General features: G+C 49.9%; 1 protein-coding gene across 1 annotated transcript; it reads left to right on the top strand.

Moving 5' to 3' along the window:
- Positions 1-4,220: 4,220 nt before the first annotated feature.
- Positions 4,221-18,085, top strand: SCART1 (scavenger receptor family member expressed on T cells 1). Its single transcript, XM_058436432.1, has 13 exons — positions 4,221-4,341; positions 5,159-5,403; positions 5,534-5,609; positions 5,683-5,997; positions 13,150-13,455; positions 13,623-13,940; positions 14,014-14,328; positions 14,406-14,720; positions 15,216-15,284; positions 15,361-15,675; positions 16,361-16,507; positions 17,323-17,478; positions 17,964-18,085. The coding sequence occupies exons 1-13, from the start codon at positions 4,221-4,223 to the stop codon at positions 18,083-18,085; spliced, it is 2,820 nt and encodes a 939-aa protein (XP_058292415.1).
- The last annotated feature ends 3,689 nt before the right edge of the window (positions 18,086-21,774 follow it).

Genomic DNA, 21,774 nt, shown 5'->3' with positions numbered 1-21,774 from the left:
AGAGAGTGGGATAAACCAGGGAGGGCTGGGGTCTTCATTGTCCTCACTCTCAAAACAGATGCTATTAAACTCCCTTTGAACTCACTCATCCATCATTAATTCAGCCCAGAAACATTCAACAGACACCACCATGGTCCAGGTTCTATTCTGGCCCAGCTGTCTGCCTCAGCCTGGTCCTTTGTCTTCTCATCTGAGGGCGACTTTGTGTGTTTCCAATCCCACATTGTTTTCACTGTTTTATTGAGTTGGGATGTGGGCCACCCCTCCTGGAACTCAGGCAGTGGTCTGCCAGTCAGGCAACCTCTTGGATCATTTCTTGTCTCTGCTCCCACCTGACTTCCAAGGTTAGGGGCCAACCTTCAGTGTGGTTCCCTGATGAACCACCCCTGGGTTCCCGCCTTTCATCTGCACACACAGGGCTGCGGGGGCTGGTGAGGGTTCTGCCGGGCGCTTGGGGCCAGAATCTCCATTTCTTACAGCTGCGTTGCTCTGATAGGCCCCGAAGCCTTCCCTGACCATCCTCATTGCTGACCACACCCTGCCCGGACCTGACCCACCAACGATCCCACCCACCCAGGATTCCACCACTCAGGTCCCCATCAGGCATGTCTAGATCTTTTCTGACTTCTTCATCTCAGGTTTCAGCATACTGGTAACACCCAGGTCTAAACATCCAGTGAGTCCGTCACCTGTAGGGTCTTTCAGCCGTGTGGGCCTCTGTCTGGCCTCTCTGTTTGCCCTGGCGTGTGGGCAGTGTGCTCTTGGCCTCACTGATACCGGCTCCGTGAGCAACGAGGACCGCAGCTGCACCCTGGGGTCTCTCTGCACTCTGCCTCCCCTCCCCCAAACCTTTCCTCTCTCCCAACTTCCTGGGATTGTGAGGGGGACCCCTGCTTGGGTCCAAGGACCATGTCAGGTGGAGAAGATAAACCAGAAGCCGCCTTCCTCAGACAGGAGGCCCCATGAGGGTGCTGAGGGGACGTCCAGAGAGCATGGACAGGGCCTCTGGGCAGAAGGGTGGTGCTGGGGACGTGTGGCCAGCTTCCTGGGGTGCAGCTGGAACAGCTCCTAATAGAGCTGGGGGTGCGGAGGGCTTACCTAACGTCTAAGCACACCCTACCCCATGAGAACCGGCAGGGCCTGCTCTCAGGGAATCGAGGGTTGGCCAACCTGGCTTGACTCTGTGCAAGGCGTGTCCTTGGGGCCAAGGTGGGGGTAGGGGATGTGGGTTGTCCCTGGGGTGGGTGAGGGCAGGGAGGCATGAGGTGTGTGGAGGGGCCGTAGGGGCGAGATCAGCAAGGTGGCAGGAAATGGGATGAGGTGTGAGCATGAGACACGGACCTGGAGGACAGCTGGGGAGCAAAGTGAGGCTGTCAGTGCTGCGGGGAGGACCCTGGTGTCACTGCCTGCTTCAGCCTTGCCCTTTGTGCCGGCCTTGCCCCTCCCATTTATTCCCTTAGGTCTCCCAGCAGCAGTGTTTTTATGGGTCTTTTTTACGCTGATTGGCAGACACGGGGACCTACAGCTGCATGCCCCCCACCCCCGCCAACAGACACGGGGACCTAGAGCTGCATGCCCCCCACCCCCGCCAACAGACACGGGGACCTAGAGCTGCATGCCCCCCACCCCTGCCAAGGCCTCCCAAGGGCTTTCGCCATCCTGACTCCACGTGCAGGGCACTAAGGAGGGCCTTTGCAAGTTAGAGTGCAGGGAAGCACCTGAGGCAGCTGCAGGTCCCAGGTGCTGGGCTCTGGCACCAACAGCCTGGCGATGGGTCTGTGGCCTTCTCTGGAAATCTTTCCCTCTCACTCTCCTGGTCTCCCACATAGAGGTCTAAAAACCTGAGTCACCCTGTCCTGAACTGGTTCTCTGGCAAATCTACTGGAAAGTAACCTTTATTGATATTATGCTGCTTATAAAATAACAAATACTTAATTATTGTAAATTTAAAAACAGGCCAGATGGGGTGGCTGATGGCTGTAATCCCAGCACTTTTGGAGGCCAAGGCAGGTGAGTCACTTGAGTTCAAAAGTTCGAGACCAGCCTGGGCAACATGGTGAAACCCCATCTCTGAAAACATGTAGGTGGCATATGGACGTGCCCAAGTGCAAGTGTTTATCCAGCCGGGCGTAAGGGCCGCCGCTTTCCGGCCTTGCCTCAGATGCCGTATCATTGATTGAATCCTCTGTTGGATTTGGTGGCTTCCCAAGGACACAACCTCACAGGGAGGCCGTGCATCCCTTACGAATTCGGGTCGCAGGGCACACACGTGTTTCAGGATTTTGCTCCCATTGCTGGGTCTGTGTGTTCACAGCACATGAGCTTGGCACGACCCTAGGTCTTCAGCCGCACCTTTTGTGTGAGGCAGAGAAGGTCCATCCCTCCCCTGCCAGGCCCTGGTCTCAGCACCTGTGGCCACCAGGGCCTTGCTGAGAACGGGCCCTCACTGGTCCATCTCACACCTGAGGCTGCGTCGGGCACCAGCTGCAGGAAGCCCAGCCTGGCCTCACCACACGCTGCTGGTACTGTCTGGGCTGAGGCACGGGTGACAGATGACAGCTCTGATATGGAGGGAGGAGGCAAGGGTGTGCACGGGCTTCCTTCTCAGAAGGTGTCACACTGAGTTGGCGTCCACCTTCCGTCCGGGGGCAGAGCACACGTCCCTGCCGTGAGAGCACCAGCCTGGGGAGCGGCAGCGGCAGATTGGCCAGGCATGGCATTGTTCCCTCTGGGGCTGTGGCCCCTGCTCCTGGCCTGCTGGACCCTCCCTCCCGGTGAGTGTGCCGCTGCCTGCAGGGCGCTGGGGGTCCGAGCCCCGGTGTGCAGGACGTTCCACGCGGGAGGGGCCACGACACGACAGTGGTCCCGTCTGCTCCTTAGTGTGAATCCTGGGAGCCTCAGCTGGGGACCGCAGAGGGCTGGGGTGTCCACTCCAGGGCTCATGAGTGGGCAGTGACCAGAGGCTTGTTTTCCGTGGGCCTCCCACATGCACGTGAAGGGCTGGGACCTTAGCTTCATTGAATTTCCTCAGAAAATGGTCCTTAAGCCATTTTTGTTAACATTTTGTTCATTTTTCTTGACATGTAGTTTGTTAATGTCATTGGTGATCTCCAAATAATGCGCAAGAAAACTTGGGAAAATCAAGAGTAAGGTGCGCACTGGGCTGGAAGGTGAAAGTTAGATTTCTAACTTTGAAAGTTCCGGGCATAAAGTACTCAAGGGCACCTTTGCCATGACGCCTTTCCTATGTTCTTGTCCCCGCAGCTCCTGCTGCAGAGTCCCTGGCCCTGGTGAGGGGTGGAAACCGCTGCGAGGGCCTCCTGCAGGTGCAGTCCCTGGGGCAGCAGGGCCTGGTGTGTGGGGACCGCTGGGGCCTTCGGGAGGCGTCTGTGATTTGCAGGCAGCTGGGCTGCGGTCGTGCCCTCTATGTCCCCACATACGTGGTGTGGCCCCAGGAGGCCCAGCAGTCCTTGCTGCAGGGCGTGCAGTGCCAGGGTGCGGAGGCCTCGCTCTGGGACTGCTCCCTGGGGAAGTGGGGGTCGCTGCACGGCTGTGAGTGTGAGTGCATCGGTGCAGTCCACTGCTCAGGTAGGACGGGTGCCCCGGGAGCCACTTCTGCCAGTCTGTGGCCCTGTCCCCACCCACGATCTTCACTTTGGGGAGGAGGGTTGTTGCCTGAGTCCCCCAGGGTGGAAGACAAGACCCTTCTTCCTGGGGTGCCTGTGACTCCAGTGCTGTGACCCTCAGACCCTCATGGCACTGTATGACGACCCCCCATGTGCCGCTCCGAAGGCCCAGACAGCACAGCACAATTGAGGAACACATTACACACCCAGGCCAGCCCTGGCCGAGACTCCAGCCTGAGTTCAGTCCTTTTGGGTTCAATTGACTCCTGGAGACCATCAAGCACTGGGGGCCAGTGGTGACCACAGGACCTTGTGGGGTATGGGGTCCCTCTCTTCCTCTCCTTAGTGGCTGGCATGAGTGGAGGCACCAGCCTGGGGGCTGAGTGAGGTGCTCCCTCCTGGCCCTCATCTCGGCTTTCTGCTCCTGTGCTCTCCCTTGTCAGGGCCCACTCAGGAGGCTCTGAGCTCCTGGATCTGCCCCAGATTTCAGCACCCCTGTCCCACTCAGGCTCTGGCTGGGACCCTGCCCTTTCCCCTCTGCTGGATTGTTGGTGGGAGGCAGAGGCTCAAAGTGGCATATTTGAGGAGAGAGAGATGAGGGGCATTGACACGGGCAAGGAGAGGCCACTGGCACCAGAGGGCCTTGGCCTGCAAAATCCAAGGCCTGAGCTCCAGAACCAGAGACAGCTGGCCCTGTGTGGAGACCACTGTGGAGGTATGACCAGGGGCCTGGGATCCTGGCCTGCAGGGCCGGAGCAGATGGGCTGATCTCCTATCTACTGTCCTCTCCATCTGAGGGGCCCTCCCTGTGGGCAAGGCCCCAGAAGCCAGAGGGCATGGAGCTTGTCCTGCCATCTATGCAGGTGGCCTCTTGGGCACAGGGTGGTGGGGAGAGGGGACCTAAAGTGAGCAGGTACAGCCTCTGGCTGCCCCTTCTGGTGTCCTGGGCCCAAAAGAAAGGCCTCTGCTGCAGACCCCCACACACCTCATCCTTCAACAAAGACCACTGCCTCAGTCCACATGCAGTCCACATGTTAGGGGTGGGAGGGCCATGTGCCAGCAGAACTGAAGTGGAACCAGAGTGGGCTCCTGTGTGTGCAGGAGGAAAGCTGGCCTCTTTGGGGCTGAGTGGCGGAGGCAGCCCCTGTGCAGGGACCCCCACGATCCGGATAACAGAAGGCCCTGTGATAAGGTGCGGCTTGCACCAGAAGGAGGCCAGCATCTTCTGCAGAAGGCTGGGGTGCGGCCCAGCGCTCCAGGCATCCAGGCCCCACCTCCCAGGGCACCCAGGCTGGCTGGGCTCGAAAATCATTTCCTGCCAGGGAACAGAGTCCAGCATCTTCAACTGCAGGTTCAACCTGAACTTCCTGGACCTCTGTGACCTCCCAACAGACTCTCAGGTGGTGTGTGCAGGTAGGGACGCCCTTTCCTGAGAATCTCTGAGACGGGAGGTGTCCGCTCAGAGCAGTGCTGAGGACTGAGGGGATGGCCCTGGCCTAGGGGCGTGGGGGTCTTGTCTCCTGGGGCTTCAGTGCCTGCCCAGCAAGGCCCCTATGCTGCTGACCCCAGTCCTGGGGAGGGAGAGGGGCTGGTGGCCCAGGGGTCACCTGGCGAGATGGCTGACACTGATGGCAGCTCCTTCCTCGGGCCTCTGGCCAGGGTGTGGCTGGGCACTGGGCTTAAAACTGACCAGGTGGTTGAAGTGGGCTGCCAGGGACCAGGTCCAAGCCTGGGAGTGGGCTCCATGACACAGATGTGGGGGCCCCAGGCCCTGGGGGTAGAGATCCTTGTTTGGGGGTGGGGACCGTTGTTGCTGTCCGAATTCTGTGGGAGCCAGGACCCCAGGGAGATTGGAGGGTGGGAGAGGCCTCGGCCTGCTCACCCCAGGACCTCTCCTGCCGCTTCAGAGCTCCAGGGGCCGGCCAGCCCAGGTGGTCCTGGGTCCTCCCGCATCGGTCCTTCCCATGGGACCCGAGGGCAGCGGTCAGGTCGCTTCACCCCAGAGGCCTGCACGAGCCGGTCCTGCCCTGTGCCCCAGTCCAGCGTCTGCCCCCAGGACACACCGAGGCCCGGCTGGTGGGCGGCGAGCACCCCTGCGCCGGGCGCCTGGAGGTGAGGCGGGGCCTGACCCGGGGCACCGTCTGCGACGCGGACCTGGACCTGGCCACGGCCCACGTGGTGTGCGGGGAGCTGCAGTGCGGGGCGGCGGCGTCCAGGCCCGGGGGCGCCCGCTTCGGCCGGGGCTCGGGGCCGGTGTGGACGGAGGCCTTCCGCTGTGCGGGCGACGAGTCGCTGCTGTTCCACTGCCCGCGGGGGCGCGGGAGCCGGTGTGGGCCCGGCCGCGACGCGGGGCTCAGGTGCACGGGGGAGAGTGAGTCACCGGCGCGGGGCTCCGGGGCTGGAGGCTGGGGCGGGCGGCGGGGACCCCCGAGCTTCCTTCCTCCCGCTCTCGCAGGCGTTTGTTGACCGTAAGTTGGTCGTCTTTGGAGGAATGTTTATTCAGGACCCTTTTCCATGCGGACCCTCCACCCCTGTCAATATATCACTGGCAGATATTCCCCCCATTCTGTGGGAGTGTTTACTTCTGATAATGCCGCTTCTGCACAAGCTTTTAATTTTGATGAAGTCCTGTTTACCTATTTATTCCCCCTTTGTTTCTTGAACGTTTGGTGTCATATCTAAGAATCCACTCTCTAATCCAAGGTCATGAAGACTATTCCTGTGGTTTTCTTCTCAGTTTTATAGTTTCAGCTCTTATTTGGTCTTTGATTGATTTGACTTACATTTTGTATATGGTATAAGGAAAGGGTTCCATTCATTCCTTTTCACGTGGCTGTCCAGTTGTCCATTTGCTGAAGACACTATTATTTCCTTATTTTTTGAACGTACTTATTTATTGTTCTAAAATGACACATAATAATTGTACGGTGTCATGTCTCAGTACATATACACCTTTTGTAATGATTAGCTAATCTTCCCTTATTGAATTTTCTTCACACCATGTGAAAATCCATTGCCCCCCATGGATAGACTTATTTTGGGACATTCAATCTGTTCTGTTGACTTATGTGTGTATTTTTATGCAAATAGCATACTGGGATGATTACTGTAGTTCTGCAGTAGTTTTGACATAGGCAAATGAGTCCTGTAACTTTTTCTCTTTCAGTATTGTTTTGGTTATTTAAGGTCCCTTGAAATTCCATCTGAATTTTAGGATCAGTTCTTCTATCTCTGAACAAAAATTGGCTGTTGGGATTTTGATAGGGATTTCATAGAACCTGTGGATTGGTTTGGGAGTATTGCCATCTTAACAATCTTTCAATCTATGAACATAGGATGTCTTTGCATTTGTTTAGATTTTCACTGATTGTTTTCAAAAATGTTTTGTGTTTTTTAGTGTACAAGTCTGTCTTGGACCTCCTTGGTAAACATTATTATTATTATTTCATTCTTTTTTAAATTGACACATTTTGGACATATACTAATTGTACACATTTATGGGGTACAGTGCAAGGTTCCAGCACATGTATATATTGTGTAATAATCAAATCAGGCAATTCAGCGTATCCATCACCTCAACATGATTATGTCTTTGTGGTGAGGACATTCAAAATCCTCTCTTTTAGCTATTTTGAAATATATAGTACAATACTGTTAATTGTATCAGCCCGTGTGTGCTATAGAACACTGAAACTTTTCTTTCCTGTCTCTACCGTTGTACCAGTTGACCACTCACCACCCCCCATACCTCCTCCTCACTACCCCCCCTAGCTCTGGTAGGCCCCGTTCTACTCTCTACTTCTATGAGATCAACTATTCAAGATTCCACATACAAATGGGATCATCTGGTGTTTGTCTTTCTCTGACTCATTTCACTTAACATAATGTCCGCCAGGCCATCCACATTGCTGCAAATGACAGGATTCCATTCTGTTTTTTAATTTTTTTTTTTTTTTTTTTTGAGATAGAGTCTCGCTCTGTCGCCCAGGCTGGAGTGCAGTGGCGCAATCTTGGCTCACTGCAAGCTCTGCCTCCCGGGTTCACGCCATTCTCTTTCCTCAGCCTCCCGAGTAGCTGGGACTACAGGTGCCCGCCACCACGCCCGGCTAATTTTTGTATTGTTAGTAGAGACGGGGTTTCACTGTGTTAGCCAGGATGGACCATTCTGTTTTTAAGACTGAATAAGACTTCATGTTGTGTAATATATAGACCACATTTTCTCTGTTTACCCATTGATGAACACGGTTGAGTCCATAGTTTGGCTACTGTGATTAGTGCTGCCGTAAACATGGGGGTACAGATACCTGTTCACCTTACTGATTTTGCCTCATTTTGTCGATTGTTTCCTTTGCTGTATGGAAGGTTGTGAATTTTCTGTAAAGCCATTTGTCCATCTTTGCTTTTGTTGCCTGTGCTTTTCAGGTATTATCGGAAAAATCCTTGCTAGACCAATGTCCTGAGCACTTCCCCTGTTCCCTTCTAGTTGCTTTTATCGTTGTGGGTCTTTCATTTAAGTCTGTAATCAAGCTTGAATTGATTTTTGTATATAGTGAGAGGTAGGGATCTAGTTTCATTCTGCATGTGGATATCCAGTGTTCACGGCACCATTTATTGATGAGACTGTCCTTTTCCCAATGTATGTTCTTGGCACCTTCGTTCAAAATCAGTTGACTATAAGTGTGTGGATTTATTTATCTTCTCTCTCTGTTCCACTGGCCTATGTGTCTATTTTCATATCAAGTACCATGTTGTTTTGGTTACTATAGTTTTGTAGTACACTCTGAAATCCAGTAATGTGATGCCTTCAGCTTTGGTCTTTTGCTCAGGATTGCTTTGAGCATTCTTGGTTTCTTCTTTTATTATTATTCATAGTTAGAATGTAGAAATGCAACTAATTTTTTGCACCCTCATTTTTCCTGAAATTGCTTATGGCTTTAATGGTTTTTTTGGTGGAGTCTGTAGGATTTTTTACATGTAAGATCACGTATCTGTGAATACAGATAGTTTTACCTCTTCCTTTCCAATACAGGTGCTTTTTATTTCTTTTTTCTTGCCTACTTTCTCTGGCTAGAACTTCCAGTAGAATGTTGAGTAGAAATGGTGAAAAAGTGTATATTTGTCTTATTCCTTATCTCAAGTGAAAAGCTTTCAGTTTGCCTCCATTGAGTATGATGCTAGTTGTGGATTTTTAAAAAATGTTCTTCAGCACATTGAGGAAGTTCCCTTCTGTTCTAGTTTGTTGAATGTTTTATCATGACAGTCTATTGGATTTTGTCAAATGCTTGTTCTGCATCAGTTGAAATTATCATGTTTTATTTTGTTTTCTCCTTCATTCTAGTAGTGAAGTGAAGATACCTGGTGCTGGGCTTTTCTTTGTTCAGAGGTTTTTGTTTACTGATTTATTTCCTTTACTTTTTATAGCTCTGTTCAGATTTTTTTGCTCATTATTAGGTCAGGTTTAGTAATTTATGTATTTCTAGGAATCTGTTCATTTAATCTAACTTATCTAATGGGGGGGTGAATACTATGAAATTAGTTCATGGGATTCATTTACACTGCTCTTTATTTCTGTAGATTTCATACCAAGTACCCCCCACATTCATTTCTGATTTTGGTAATTTGGGTGTTCTCTTTTTTTGTTGGTCATTCTAGCTAAATATTGTCACTTTTGTTGATCTCTTCACAGACTTAGCTTTTATTTTTGTTAACTCTTTCCATTGTTTTTCATTCTATATTTCATTTGGTATCTCCTTCCTTCTGCTAGCTTCAGATTTAGTTTATTCTTCCTTTTCTAGTTTTTTAAGGGGTAAATGCCATTATTGATTTGAGATATTTATTTGCTCCTAATATAGATGTTTGTTACTATAACATTTTCTCTAAGCATTGCTTTCATTTCAATCCATAAATTTTGTTATGTTGTGTTTTCATTTTCATTCATCCAAAAGTGTTTTCTAATTTTCCTTGTGATTTCTTCCTTGACTTATTGGTTGCTCATGAGTGTGTTCTATTTGTTAATTTCCCAGTTTCCCTTTTTAAATTTATTCCTAGCTTCATTCCTTTATGGTCAGAGAAATGCTTTTTATGATTTCAGTTCTTTAAAATTTGTTGGGACTTGATTTATCCCTCAGCATAGTGTCTACCCTGATAAACATTTCATGTACACTAGAGAAGAATGTGTGTTTTGCTGTTTTTGAGCACAGTGTTTCACATGTGTCTGTGAGGTCCAGTTGGTTTATAGTGTTCTTCCAGTTATTTCTTTCCTTATTAGCCGTATGCATAGATGGTCTATCCATTATTAAAAGTGAGATGTTTTTGGTTCTAGTTATTATTTACAATCATCTATTTCTGCCTTCAATTCGGTCAATTTTTCTATTTATTACTTTTGGCTCTGTTATTAGCTGCACATATGCTTATATTTGTTGTATTTTTTTTTGATGGATTGACCCTTTAATAAATACATAATCCTCTTCTTATCTCTCCTCACAATTTTTAACTTAAAGTCTGTCTTAGTCCATCTAGGCTGCTATAGAAAACACTGTAGACTGGGTAATTTGTAAATGACAGAAATTTATGTCTCAGAGTTCTGGAGGCTGAGAAATCCAGGGCCGGGGACCAGCAGATTCAGTGTCTGGAGGGGCCTGTTCCTCGTAGATGGAGGCTTCCTTGTGTCCTCACATAATGGAGGAGCAAAAGAGGAAAAGAGATGAAATTGCTCCCTCGAGCTCTTTATAAGGGCTAATGTCCTTCATGAGGATAGAGCCCTCATGGCTTAACCACCTCCAAAAGGCTTCCCCTCTTAATACTGTTGCTTTTCCGATTCTGTCTCAGCATGAATTTTGGAGGAACACAAACATTCAAACCATGACTAGGTCTATTTTGTCTGATATTTGTGTAGCCACTTTAGCTCTCTTTTGGTGACTATGTGCATGTATATCTTTTCCAAGCTTTCACTTTTAACCTAATTGTCTTTTGATCTAAAGTGAATTTATGAAGAGAGCACATTTTAAAACAATTTAAAAAAAATCCATTTTGTCCCTCTCTGCCTTTTATTTAGATGGTTTAATCCCTTTACATTTAAAGTAATTACCAATAAGGAGTATTCACTTCTGCTATTTTTCTATTTGTTTCCTACATGTCTTATGTTTTTGTTCCTCAATTCCTCCATTACTGCCTTCTTTTGTGTATAATGGACATTTATAGTGTAGCATTTTCATTCCATTCCCATTCTTTTTTTTTTTTTTTGGTGTATTTCTTAATTTTTTCTCTAGTGGTTCCCCTGGAGAGCATAAGAAATATTTTAAATTTATAAACCTCTGGTTTGCACTAAAACCAACTTACTTTCAATAGTATACAAAATCTCTGCTATTATATTGTTATTGTCACTAATTCATCTTTATACATTGCTTGTCCACTAACATAAATGTATTTTTTTCTTGCTTATTTTTTTAAAGTATGTAGGAACAAACAAAGGAATAACAAACCCCCAAAATGATACTGTTGGCCTTTATATTTTCCTTTGTAATTATCCTTATCAGTGTTATTAAATTAATCATCAGGCTTTGATTTACTGTTTAGTGCCTTTATTTCAGCCTGAATTAAACCCTTTAGCATTCCTTGTAGGACAAGTCTAGTAGCAATGAATTTCCTCAGCTTTTGTTTAAAGTTCTCCTTCATTTTTAAGGATAGTTTTGCTAGATACAGAATTTTGGAGTGACCAGGTTTTCCTTTCAGCACTTTGAATATGCTACTCCACTGCTTTCTGGCTTCCACGGCTTCTGTTGAGAAATCAACTGTTGGTCTTATTGAGGATCCCTTGTACATGATGAGTGACTTCTCTCTTGCTGCTTTCAAGATTCTTCTTTTTGTATTTGGCTTTTGAGAGTTTGATTATAATGTGTCTCAGTGCAGATATTTTTAAGTATAACCTACTTGAAGTTTGTTGAGCTTCTTGGATGCAGACTTATATCTTTCATCAAACTTGGAATTTTTTTACCATTATTTCTTCAAATATTTTTTCTATCACTTTCTCCTCTCTCTTTTTTTAAAATTTTTTTTGTTATTCTGTGGAAGAGCCAGTGTTCTCTCTTTCTGTGACTCTGATTATGCATCTGTTAGTATACTTGATGGTGTCCCACAGGTCTTTTGGGATCTATTGATTTTTCTTTATTCTTTTTTCTTTCTGCTCCTCAGACTAGATAATCTGAATTGACTTATATTCAAGTTCATAGATTCTATCTTTTGCTTGCTCAAGGGGTTTGCTGTTGAACCTTTTAGTGAATTTTTCATTTGTTATTTAACTTTTTAAGCTACAGAAAATCTACTCGATTCCTTTTTATAATTTATACACTTTTATTAATATTCCTTATTTGGTGAGATATCATTGTCCTGGTTTCCTATAGCTCTTTGAGCATGTTTAAGACACTGTATTTAAAGTATTTGTCTAGTAAGTCTAATGACTTAGCATCCTCAAGGACAATTTCTGTTTCTCTCTTCCCCCGTAAATGTGTCATAATTTACGGTTACTTTGCATGTCTCATCTGTTTTGTTGGAAACTGGACATTTTGAATTATTATACTGTGGCAACTCTAGAAATCACATTTTTCTCTATCACCAGGGTTGGTTGTTGCTGATTGTTGTTTGTTTAATGACTTTTCTAAACTCCTTTTGTAAAGACTCTTTGTTGCATGTGACCACTGCGGTCTCTTTTCTGTTGGTTAGTGGGGTTAGTGATTAGACATGTTTCCTTAAATGCCCATATTAAAAAACAGACAAACAAGCACTCCCGACTCTTCCAGTCTTTTCATGTTAGCTCTTTGTTGGGACATACCTTCAATACTAAGGCATTATTCTTCACTCCTTCCTTATGCAGAACCAAATTTGCCACTTCTTTCTTCATTAAGTGTATTCAAGTTGTTCCCAGATACTAGAATTTCAAAAAAGTTGGTTATGAGTTTTATCACCTAATCATTACATTAGAGGGAGGTGGAGCTTTGGCGTTCCTTACTCTGCCATGTATACTGTTGTTGCCTCTTACCCTCAGGCATTTCCTCCGAAGTGCAGGATGTGGGGTGTGTTTAACTAGGCTCACATCAAGACCCAGGTGCAGCAGCACGTGTGGGGCCTGGGGAATGGGGCCGGAGATGCTGCCCCATTTCCCAGAGCTCTGGCTGGCGGAGAAGCAGGAGCTGAGAAGGGTGTGTGGAGCTCTGTCTTGGTGCTCACTTCCTGCTTCTTGGAGACAACATTCAGTAGCTTCATCTTTATTAGTGTTCCTCTGTGTTGGATGCATTCCAGAACACTGACAAAGTGTATTTCCATAGTTTTCCCAACTTAATCACTGCCTTTTGGATTTGCCAGGCCATTTGTGGTGACCTCACTCACCAAAGCTGTTTTTGTGCCCTCAGTCTGTTCCCTCAAGTCAGGGAGTGGACTGTGTAACCAGGCTCAGGCTCAGGCTCACATGAAGGAAAGCACAGCCAGTGTCTGCCGTCTGCGAGCCAGGCTGACTCCTCCTCTCCCCTAGAGTTCAGGCTGGTCAATGGCAGCAGCAGCTGTGAGGGCCGCGTGGAGCTCCAGGTGCAGGGGTCCTGGGCGCCGCTCTGTGCCACCCACTGGGACATAGCAGACGCCACCGTCCTCTGCCACCAGCTCAACTGTGGCAACGTGGTGGCTGCACCTCGAGGAGGCCATTTTGGGGACGGGGGCGCTGCCATCTGGCCTGACGCATTTCACTGTGAGGGGACAGAGCCCTACTTGTGGAATTGCCCAGTAAGCACCCTGGGGGCCCCAGCCTGTGCCGCGGGAAACTCAGCCTCCGTGGTCTGCTCAGGTGGGTGCAGCCAGGACGGTGGAGGAGGAGGGTGAGTGAGAGGCATGGACAGCGGGGTGCAAGGAAGGACAAGGACAGAGGGGGCTGAGAGGGACGGGCCCTGCTGGGTGGTGGTCCTGGGTCTCTCCCGCTGACATCCTGGGCCCCCCGTGCGTCTCCATCCCCAGGTCTGCCCCACGCCCTGCGACTGAGGGAAGGACAGAGCCGCTGTGACGGCCGCGTGGAGGTCTCCCTGGACGGCGTGTGGGGCCGCGTCCTGGACGATGCCTGGGACCTGCGCGGCGCGGGCGTGGTGTGCGGGCAGCTCGGGTGCGGAGCGGCCCAGCAAGCCTATGACGCACCTGCCCCCAGGCGCGGGTCGGTCCAGGTGGCGCTGAGCCGCGTGCGCTGTGTGGGCACCGAAACCCGCCTGACTCAGTGCAACGTGTCCGCGACCCTGCAGGAGCCCGCGGGGACCTCGCGGGACGCCGGCGTGGTGTGCTCCGGTGAGGGCGGAACCGCGTCCCGCGTGGCCCGTCGCCGTGGGGTCCCGGGCGCCCTGACTCTGTCTCTCCACAGGGAGCCTCAGGGTGCGGCTGGCTGCGGGGCCGGGGCGCTGTGCGGGGCGCGTGGAGGTGCTGCACGGGGGCGCGTGGGGCACCGTGTGTGACGATGCCTGGGACCTGCGGGACGCGCACGTGGTCTGCAGGCAGCTGGGCTGTGGCCGCGCCCTGAGCGCCCTGGGGGCCGCACACTTCGGAGCCGGGGCAGGGCGCATCTGGCTGGACGAGCTGGGCTGCCAGGGCCACGAGTCTGCGCTGTGGCAGTGCCCATCGGCGGGCTGGGGCCAGCACGACTGCAGGCACAAGGAGGATGCCGGCGTCTTCTGCTCAGGTCCTGCAGCCCGTCCACCTTGTCGTCCCCACCCAGACTCCGAGCTGGGCCTTGCTGACTGGCCTCTCTCTCTGCAGAGTTCACGGATCTGAGGCTGCAGGACCACAGGCAGCCATGCACAGGGCGGCTGGAAGTTTTCTACAATGGGACCTGGGGTGGTGTCTGCCGGACCCTGAGTGCGGCCTCCCTGGGGGTCCTGTGTGGGCAGCTGGGCTGTGGGTCCCACGGGCAGCTGCAGGCCGGGGCAGGAAGCTGGTCTGCCCCTGAGTTTCTCTGGGTGGGCTCCATCCAGTGCAGGGACAGGCATGACCGGTCCCTGTGGCAGTGCCCGTCAGCCCCCTGGGACCAGCATTCATGCTCCAGCGGAGAGGAAGCGTGGGTCCTGTGCACAGGTGAGTGGGTGGACCTGTGTGTGGGGGGAGTGGTGGTGGAGAGGGGTCTCTGAGGGGCCCCGCCCTGTGTCTGCATGGGCCCTTTCCTGGGAGATGAACTGTCAGTTTCCCTTTTCCTTATTCTGGATGAGTCTGCCTTGTGCTGGTCCGGTCAAAGCGGGAGGTCCCTGCTCTGAGGCTCTGGGCTGGGTGGGGAACATCTGGAGTCTTCCCAGACCCCGTGATCTCCCCCAGTGAGGGAAGCAGGACCCCTGCACTTCCCGGTATCGTCTGAGGACGTCCCACAGGGAGGCGTCCCCCTTGGAGAAGTCTCGGGCACGGTTTGTGGAATCTGTAATCCCATGTGGAGATCCCTTGCTTAAACAGAGTTCTCTCTTTAGCCAGCAGAAATTGGTGTGTTGGGGAGACAGAGGGAAAAAGGAAATGAAAAATGTTTTACAAAATTTAAGCTGCCGAGCTTGCAAATTCAGAAACGGGTCCCAATTTCTTATGCAGAAAAGGCAGGAGAAGTTCCTGAGGACCCTGGGGAGCCCCTCAACTGCTCCTCCTCGCTCGGCTGCCCAGGTACCCCTCTGTCCTTGTCCCTGTCCTCCTCCCCATCCCGGTCCAGCCCCCGCAGTGACCGCAGCCCCTGTTCCAGAGGAGGGCGCACTGCGCGTGCGCGGGGGCGAGGACCGCTGCTCCGGGCGCGTGGAGCTCTGGCACGCGGGCTCCTGGGGCACCGTGTGCGACGATGGCTGGGACCTGGCGGACGCGGAGGTCGTGTGCCGTCAGCTGGGCTGTGGTCGGGCCGTCGCCGCCCTGGGGGCCGCCGCCTTTGGCCCTGGCTCCGGGCCCGTGTGGCTGGACGAGGTGGGGTGCCGGGGCAGCGAGGCGTCCCTGTGGGGCTGCCCTGCGGAGCGGTGGGGACGCGGAGACTGCGCGCACAAGGAGGACGCGGGCGTGCGCTGCTGGGGTGAGTGGGGGGCGTGGGAAATCGGTCATGAGGCCAGCAGAGGGCGCTGGGGTGGAGTCAGTCTTGAGTGTTGCTTCTGTCACTTCGGTGGGCAGGAGAGCTCGCCCAGGGGTTAGTGGGTTGGTTTCCACCCTGGGATTTTTCTGGGATGAGCTGATTTGCTGTGGAGGCCTGTTTGGGCCATGCACCCTCTGGGGTTTCCCCCTAATCTTTTTTGGGAATTCCCTTTTGTTTATTCCAATCCTTGTTCATTTCGGGTATGTGTCACCTGGGTGTTGGCAGGTTCAGTTGTTCCCAAAGCCTGCACCTCGTTCTCTTTGCAGAAAACAAACAGTTAACCACAGTGATGACCTTAGCAAAAATAGCAACAGTGGGTAACTTTCCCTGAGCCGCTCCCATTCTCTGTGCTCTGGTCACCTCTTGTGACTTGCCCTGGCATCTGCCTGGGGGCCATGTTTTACCAAGGAAGGGGGCTGTCCCTTGAAAGCAGACACCCCCAGTGGACACTAGCCATGTTGGGGTGCTATGAGCAGCTGAAACCAGCAGATGCCCCCCCAGCACTTCCGACTTGCAGGTCCTCCATGAGGGAGAGGGTGTGGCTGGGCCCTTGGAGCCACCCTGTCCTGCTGAGGGTGTGCAGGTCCCCCCTGGCCACCCTGCTGGCTCAAGACCTCTTCTTTCTCAGAGCCTGGCCCAGGACCCCCGCTGCCTGCAGCTCCCTTTCGGACATTCTGGGCGGTCAGTGTTGTCCTGGGAGCCCTTCTTGGTCTTCTCCTTCTGGGCCTCATGGCCTTTCTGATTCTGCCTCGAGTCACACAAGCCATGCAGAGGGGTAAGCGCGAGCCCACCTTGATCCCATCAGCTGGTGTGCAGGAGCAAGAGCAGCTCACAGCTCCAACCTGGTGTTGGGGTCTGGGCAGGCGGGGTGCCCCACAGCAGTCAGGCCTATGCAGACCTACCCCCAAAGTCCAAGGAACTGAGAAGCTGAAGAAAGAGGCAGACAAATCCAGTTCCTTAGAAAGAAACACTTAAAAGGGACTTATGAAGACAAGCCATGTCCATGCCTTGGATGGCCTCTAGCTGAGACAGTGGATGCCCATATTATCATCCCTCACAACTAGAACTTATATACCCCAGGGGAAGGGGACATGTAGGACAATTGCTTAAGGGCAGGATTTACAGTGAATGCATGCTCTTATGCAAGGAACAGTAGATAAAACAGAAATCTTAGAGGCCTTCCTGGAACTGAAGTTGGTCAGAAGTCAACATGGTGGATCAGATTCAGGGCAGAGTTGCTTCAGCCTGCAGGCTGGTGTCACTTAGGGCTCATTTTATTGGCCAGAGAGAGTGGCAGACATCTGCATCAGCCTCCAGCCCTCAAGACTGAGCTGAACCCTAGAAGGCTCCCCCAGGCAGCACGTTGGGGCCCACTGGGAAGTGTCATGTGGCTTACTGGCAAGGGACGGTGACCAGGGATGGGAGGGCACTGGGGATCTGGCTATGTTGCTGTGGTCCCTCCATCCCAGCCCACAGCATCCTGCCTCTCTGCTGCCTGGGTGGGGTTCCTGCCTGGAGTTGCTGCCCTCCCTTGCCTGTGGCCATGTCCACACTGAGGGCCTGTGCGTGGCCATGCTCACCTCGCCTCAGGTCTGGGAAGATCCGAGGCATCTCCTGGAGAAGCCATCTATGATGTCATTGGGGAAATGCCGCTGGCAGGACTGTACGAGGACATCACGGAGGCCGAGGCCGTGCCCCGAGATGAGGAGGACGTAGGTGTGGTGAAGGTGGACACAGAAGCCACAGGTGGGTTTGTGCTCCAGCTCAGGGGTGAGCTCTGGGGTGGGCTACGGATGCTGACCACAAGAGGCAGTGGAAAGGGACTCTGACCACAGGAGCCTGGCTTCAGAAGGCTGCTGACCACAGGGCTCATGGATGCAAAGGGACTCGTGGGCAGGGGAGAGCAGGGCCACACCCATGAGGGTGGAGTCAGTGGCTGCAGCCCCTATCAGAGAGGCCTGCCCCGTGGTGGGAGAAGAGGGCTGGCTGGGAGCCATGGGTCTGGCAGGGGCATATGCTGCAGCTCACTCAGCCTCAGTTTCCTCACCCGTGGGAGCTGTGCTGCTGTCACAGGCCACTTGGGGGTGCTTCAATGTCAAGATGCCTTGAACATTGCCAGGTGCTTTCTGGTTGACATGTTTATGCGTTCCTGTTTTACGGGCTTTGCCAAATGTGCTCTGGGGACAACTTGCACGTGTGCCGATTTGGTCACGCGGTGTCTCTTGCACCAGTTTCAGGGGAGGCGTCTAACCTCCTGGAGGGACAATCTACATGTGCGGAGGGAGGACACAGCAGACCTGTTTCTCAGGAATATGATGAGGCTGCGTTTCCTCCGGAGGAGATGACGTTGTAAAGCACCCTGAGGATGAGATACACCAGCTGGCTGTCAAAATCACAGCTCTTCATTTTCTTGTACAATTGTAGTGGATTTCGTGAGAACAGCTTGGATGCTTTTCTCTTGCAATGTCCTCCACGTCCATATAAAATCCAGTCCTTCCAGGCCCTGCCTGGCTCTAACCCTTGTCCCCTTCGAGGGCCATCTGCTGTGGACAGTTGTGCTGTGTAACCTTCACACTTCCCACACATTACAGCAAATGCAAATACATACAGAAATCAGCGGTTCCGTTTGTGGTTTAGAGACACATGGTGCCATCTTCATCTTCCGCTCTACAGCTCGCTTCTGGCACCCAGCAGTGTGTTGCAGAGCTCCCCATACCAGAACCTTCCTCTTTTTTCTTAAAAACTCTTCTTAATTGAATCCAAAGTATCTTTCAGATGTTCTACTTGTGTAATCATGTCGTCTGTGAATATTCAGATTTATCTTCTCCTTCCAATCTGTGTACATTTAATCTCTTTTTCTGTGCTTTGTTTCGGGGGCTGGGATCCTTCAGTTCAGTGTTGAAGACAGGCGGCCAGTGGAGGTCTTGTCTCATTCATGGACTCAGAGCAAATGTGTTCCACATTTAATTTCACTATGAAATATAATATTGGATGTTTGGTTTTGTAGATGCTATTTATCAGATCAAGGAAAGCCTAGTCTATCCCTAATTTGTTAAGGGTTTTGCTTTTTATCATAAATAAGTGTTGACTTTTATCAAATTCTTTTTTGTATCTATTAAGATGATAGACGATTGATTTTCATATGTTAAATTAACCATGGGTTAAACAAACTTATCTTTATCATGATATATTATTCTTTTTGTATTTCACAGGAATTAGTTTGGTAATATGTTGGGTCAATGTTTAAAAAAGAAAATGATGTGTAATTTTTTTCTTTCGTTGTAGTATTTCTGTTTAATTTTTGGTATGAGGATTATTCAGGTCCCATAAGAGTTAGGAGTATATTCTCTTTTAAAAAATATTTGCTAATTCACACTCCCACCAACAGTGTAAAAGTGTTCCTATTTCTCCACATCCTCTCCAGCAACTGTTGTTTCCTGACTTTTTAATAATCACCATTCTAACTGGCATGAGATGATATCTCATTGTGGTTTTGATTTGCATTTCTCTAATGACCAGTGATGATGAACGTTTTTTCATATGTTTGTTGGCTGCATAAATGTCTTCTTTTGAGAAGTGTCTGTTCATATCCTTCACCCACTTTTTGATGGGGTTGTTTGCTTTTATCTTGTAAATTTGTTTAAGTTCCTTGTAGATTCTGGACATTAGCCATTTGTCAGATGGATAGATTGCAAAAATTTTCTCCCATTCTGTAGGTTACCTGTTCACTCTGATGACCCATCAGTGATAGACTGGATAAAGAAAATGTGGCACATATACACCATGGAATATTATGCAGCCAGAAAAAAGGATGAGTTCATGTCCTTTGCAGGGACATGGATGAAGCTGGAAAACATCATTCTCAGCAAACTAACACTGGAACAGAAAACCAAACACTGCATGTTCTCACTCATAAGTGGGAGTTGAACAATGAGAACACATGGACACAGGGAGGGGAACATCACACACTGGGGCCTGTCAGGGGGTGGGGGGCTAGGGAAGGGATAGCATGAGGAGAAATACCTAATGTAGATGACGGGTTGATGGGTGCAGCAAACCACCACGACACGTGTATACCTATATGACAAACCTGCACATTCTGCACAGGTACCCCAGAACTTAAAGAATAATTTAAAAAAATTTGCAAGAGTTTATGTAGCATTGGTTTTATTTCTTCTTAAATGTTTGGAAGAATTCACTATTAAAGCTCTCTATCTAGGCTTGGAGTTTCCTCTTTAGGAAGGTTTTTTTTTCCAGATTTAATTTTTTAAAATAAATAGTTGAAGTATTCAGATTCTCTATTTCCTGTTAGATCTGCTTTGTTCAGTCCTTTTAAAAAATGAATTGGTACATTTAATCTGAATTTTCAAGTTTGTCCATGTGACTTTGTTAATAGTATCTTTCTACTAGCCTTAATGTCTACAAAATCTGTAGTCATGTGCATTTTTCAATCCTGATAGTGGCAATTTGCATCCTCTCTCTTTTTTTTTTTTTGAGACCAAGGTCTCACTGTGTTGCCCAGACCAGACTCAAACTCCTGGGCTCTAGCGATCCTCCCTCACAGCCCCCCGCACAGCTGGGACTCCGGGCACTCTGCTGTTCTTGACTGGTGCTGCTGGTGGCTTATTCATCTCATTAGTCTTTCCAAGGCACTTGGAGCTTGTGCCTTTGGTTTTCTTGATTTTTCTTAGTGAACATCTGCCTTCTAATTCATTTATTTCTGTTCTCATCTTTGTGATTTCCTTCTGCTTATTCTAGCTTTTTTATATGGACATTCAGATTGTTGATATTCAGCATTTTTTCTTTTTTAATGCGTATATTTTAGGTTATAACTTTCCCTTTTAGCATGGCTTTGGCTGCATTCCAAGAGTTTTGATATGTTGTGATTTTGTTTTAATAGGTTTATGGGGGTAAAATTAGCATACAATAAACTTCACATATTTAAGGAATACATTGCAATAAGTTTTGACATGCACATATACCCCTGAAAGGATCGCAGCGTCTATGAGAATGGACGCATCCATCAGCCCCAACGTTTTTCATGTATGTTTGAATGTCTGTCCTGTCACTTCCTGTGTCCTGCCCCTCAGGTGATAAAGTTCAGCTTTCTGACACTGTAGACTAGTTTGCACTATTTGAATTTTCTGTAAATGGATTATATAGCATGTACTCTTTTTTTCGGGGATGAGAGTCTGGCTTTTTTCGCTCAGCACAATTACTTGCAATTCATCCATGTGGTGAGAAACCATAGTTCATTTTTTCCTCTTGGCAAATAGCCCTCCATTGTGCTGTTTACCTGTTCACGTGTTGACAGACATTTTCATTGCTTAAAGTTTTCAGCTATTGCAAAAAAAGCTGCTACAAATAATCATGTACAAGTCATCATATGGATATGTGCTTTCATTTCTCTTGGCTACCTAGGAATGGAACGACTGTATGGTAGGTGCAAGTTTAACATTCTACCAACCTTTCTGGAGTAGCTGCATCATGTTACATCCCCCAGTAATCTCTGAGTGTTCTGCTTCCTCCACAAGGTTCCAACACTCAGTTGATAATGTTTGACATTCTAACAGGTATACAGTGCTGTGTCCTTGTGGTTTTAATTTGCATTTACCTAAGGACTAATGATATTGAACACCTTTTCATGTGTTTATTTGCCGTCTGTATATGTACTCTGTTGAAGTGTTTGTTCAAAATTTTTGCTCATGCTTTATTAGGTTGTTTGAGTTTTGAGCGTTCTCATGAGCTCCCCTGGGGTGGTCCTTTCCAACTGTGGCCCTGGTACCGAGGGGTCCTCCCCACAGCAGGAACACAGGAAGAAAGTGTTCAATCAAGTCCTGCAGGGTGGCCTCAGCCAGGTCCAGATGTGGGCTTGGGGGCCAGGCCACACTAAGTACCTTCCTCCCTCTGGGCTGTCTCCCCACAGGACTCACAGAGCCCAGCCAGGTGTCCCATTGGGCACACAGGGGACCCCACCCTGACAGCGGCCCCCATTTTACTTTGGGCCGTTGCTGATCTTTGCTCTTGGTGGGCTGGCAGCTC

Source organism: Hylobates moloch, unplaced genomic scaffold (genome assembly GCF_009828535.3).
Source record: "Hylobates moloch isolate HMO894 unplaced genomic scaffold, HMol_V3 SCAFFOLD_3, whole genome shotgun sequence".
NCBI classification, from domain to species: domain Eukaryota; kingdom Metazoa; phylum Chordata; class Mammalia; order Primates; family Hylobatidae; genus Hylobates; species Hylobates moloch.
Note: the sequence above shows the minus strand (reverse complement) of the source record. Positions and strands in the feature narration are given on the sequence as shown.

Excerpts from the sequence above, each read along its gene's own strand:
- SCART1 (XM_058436432.1), top strand. The coding sequence starts at position 4,221 with ATGAGGGGCATTGACACGGGCAAGGAGAGGCCACTGGCACCAGAGGGC. Across the intron at positions 15,285-15,360 it reads CTCCTCGCTCGGCTGCCCAG|AGGAGGGCGCACTGCGCGTG; the intron begins GTACCCCTCTGT and ends CCCCTGTTCCAG. Across the intron at positions 16,508-17,322 it reads CACACAAGCCATGCAGAGGG|GTCTGGGAAGATCCGAGGCA; the intron begins GTAAGCGCGAGC and ends ACCTCGCCTCAG.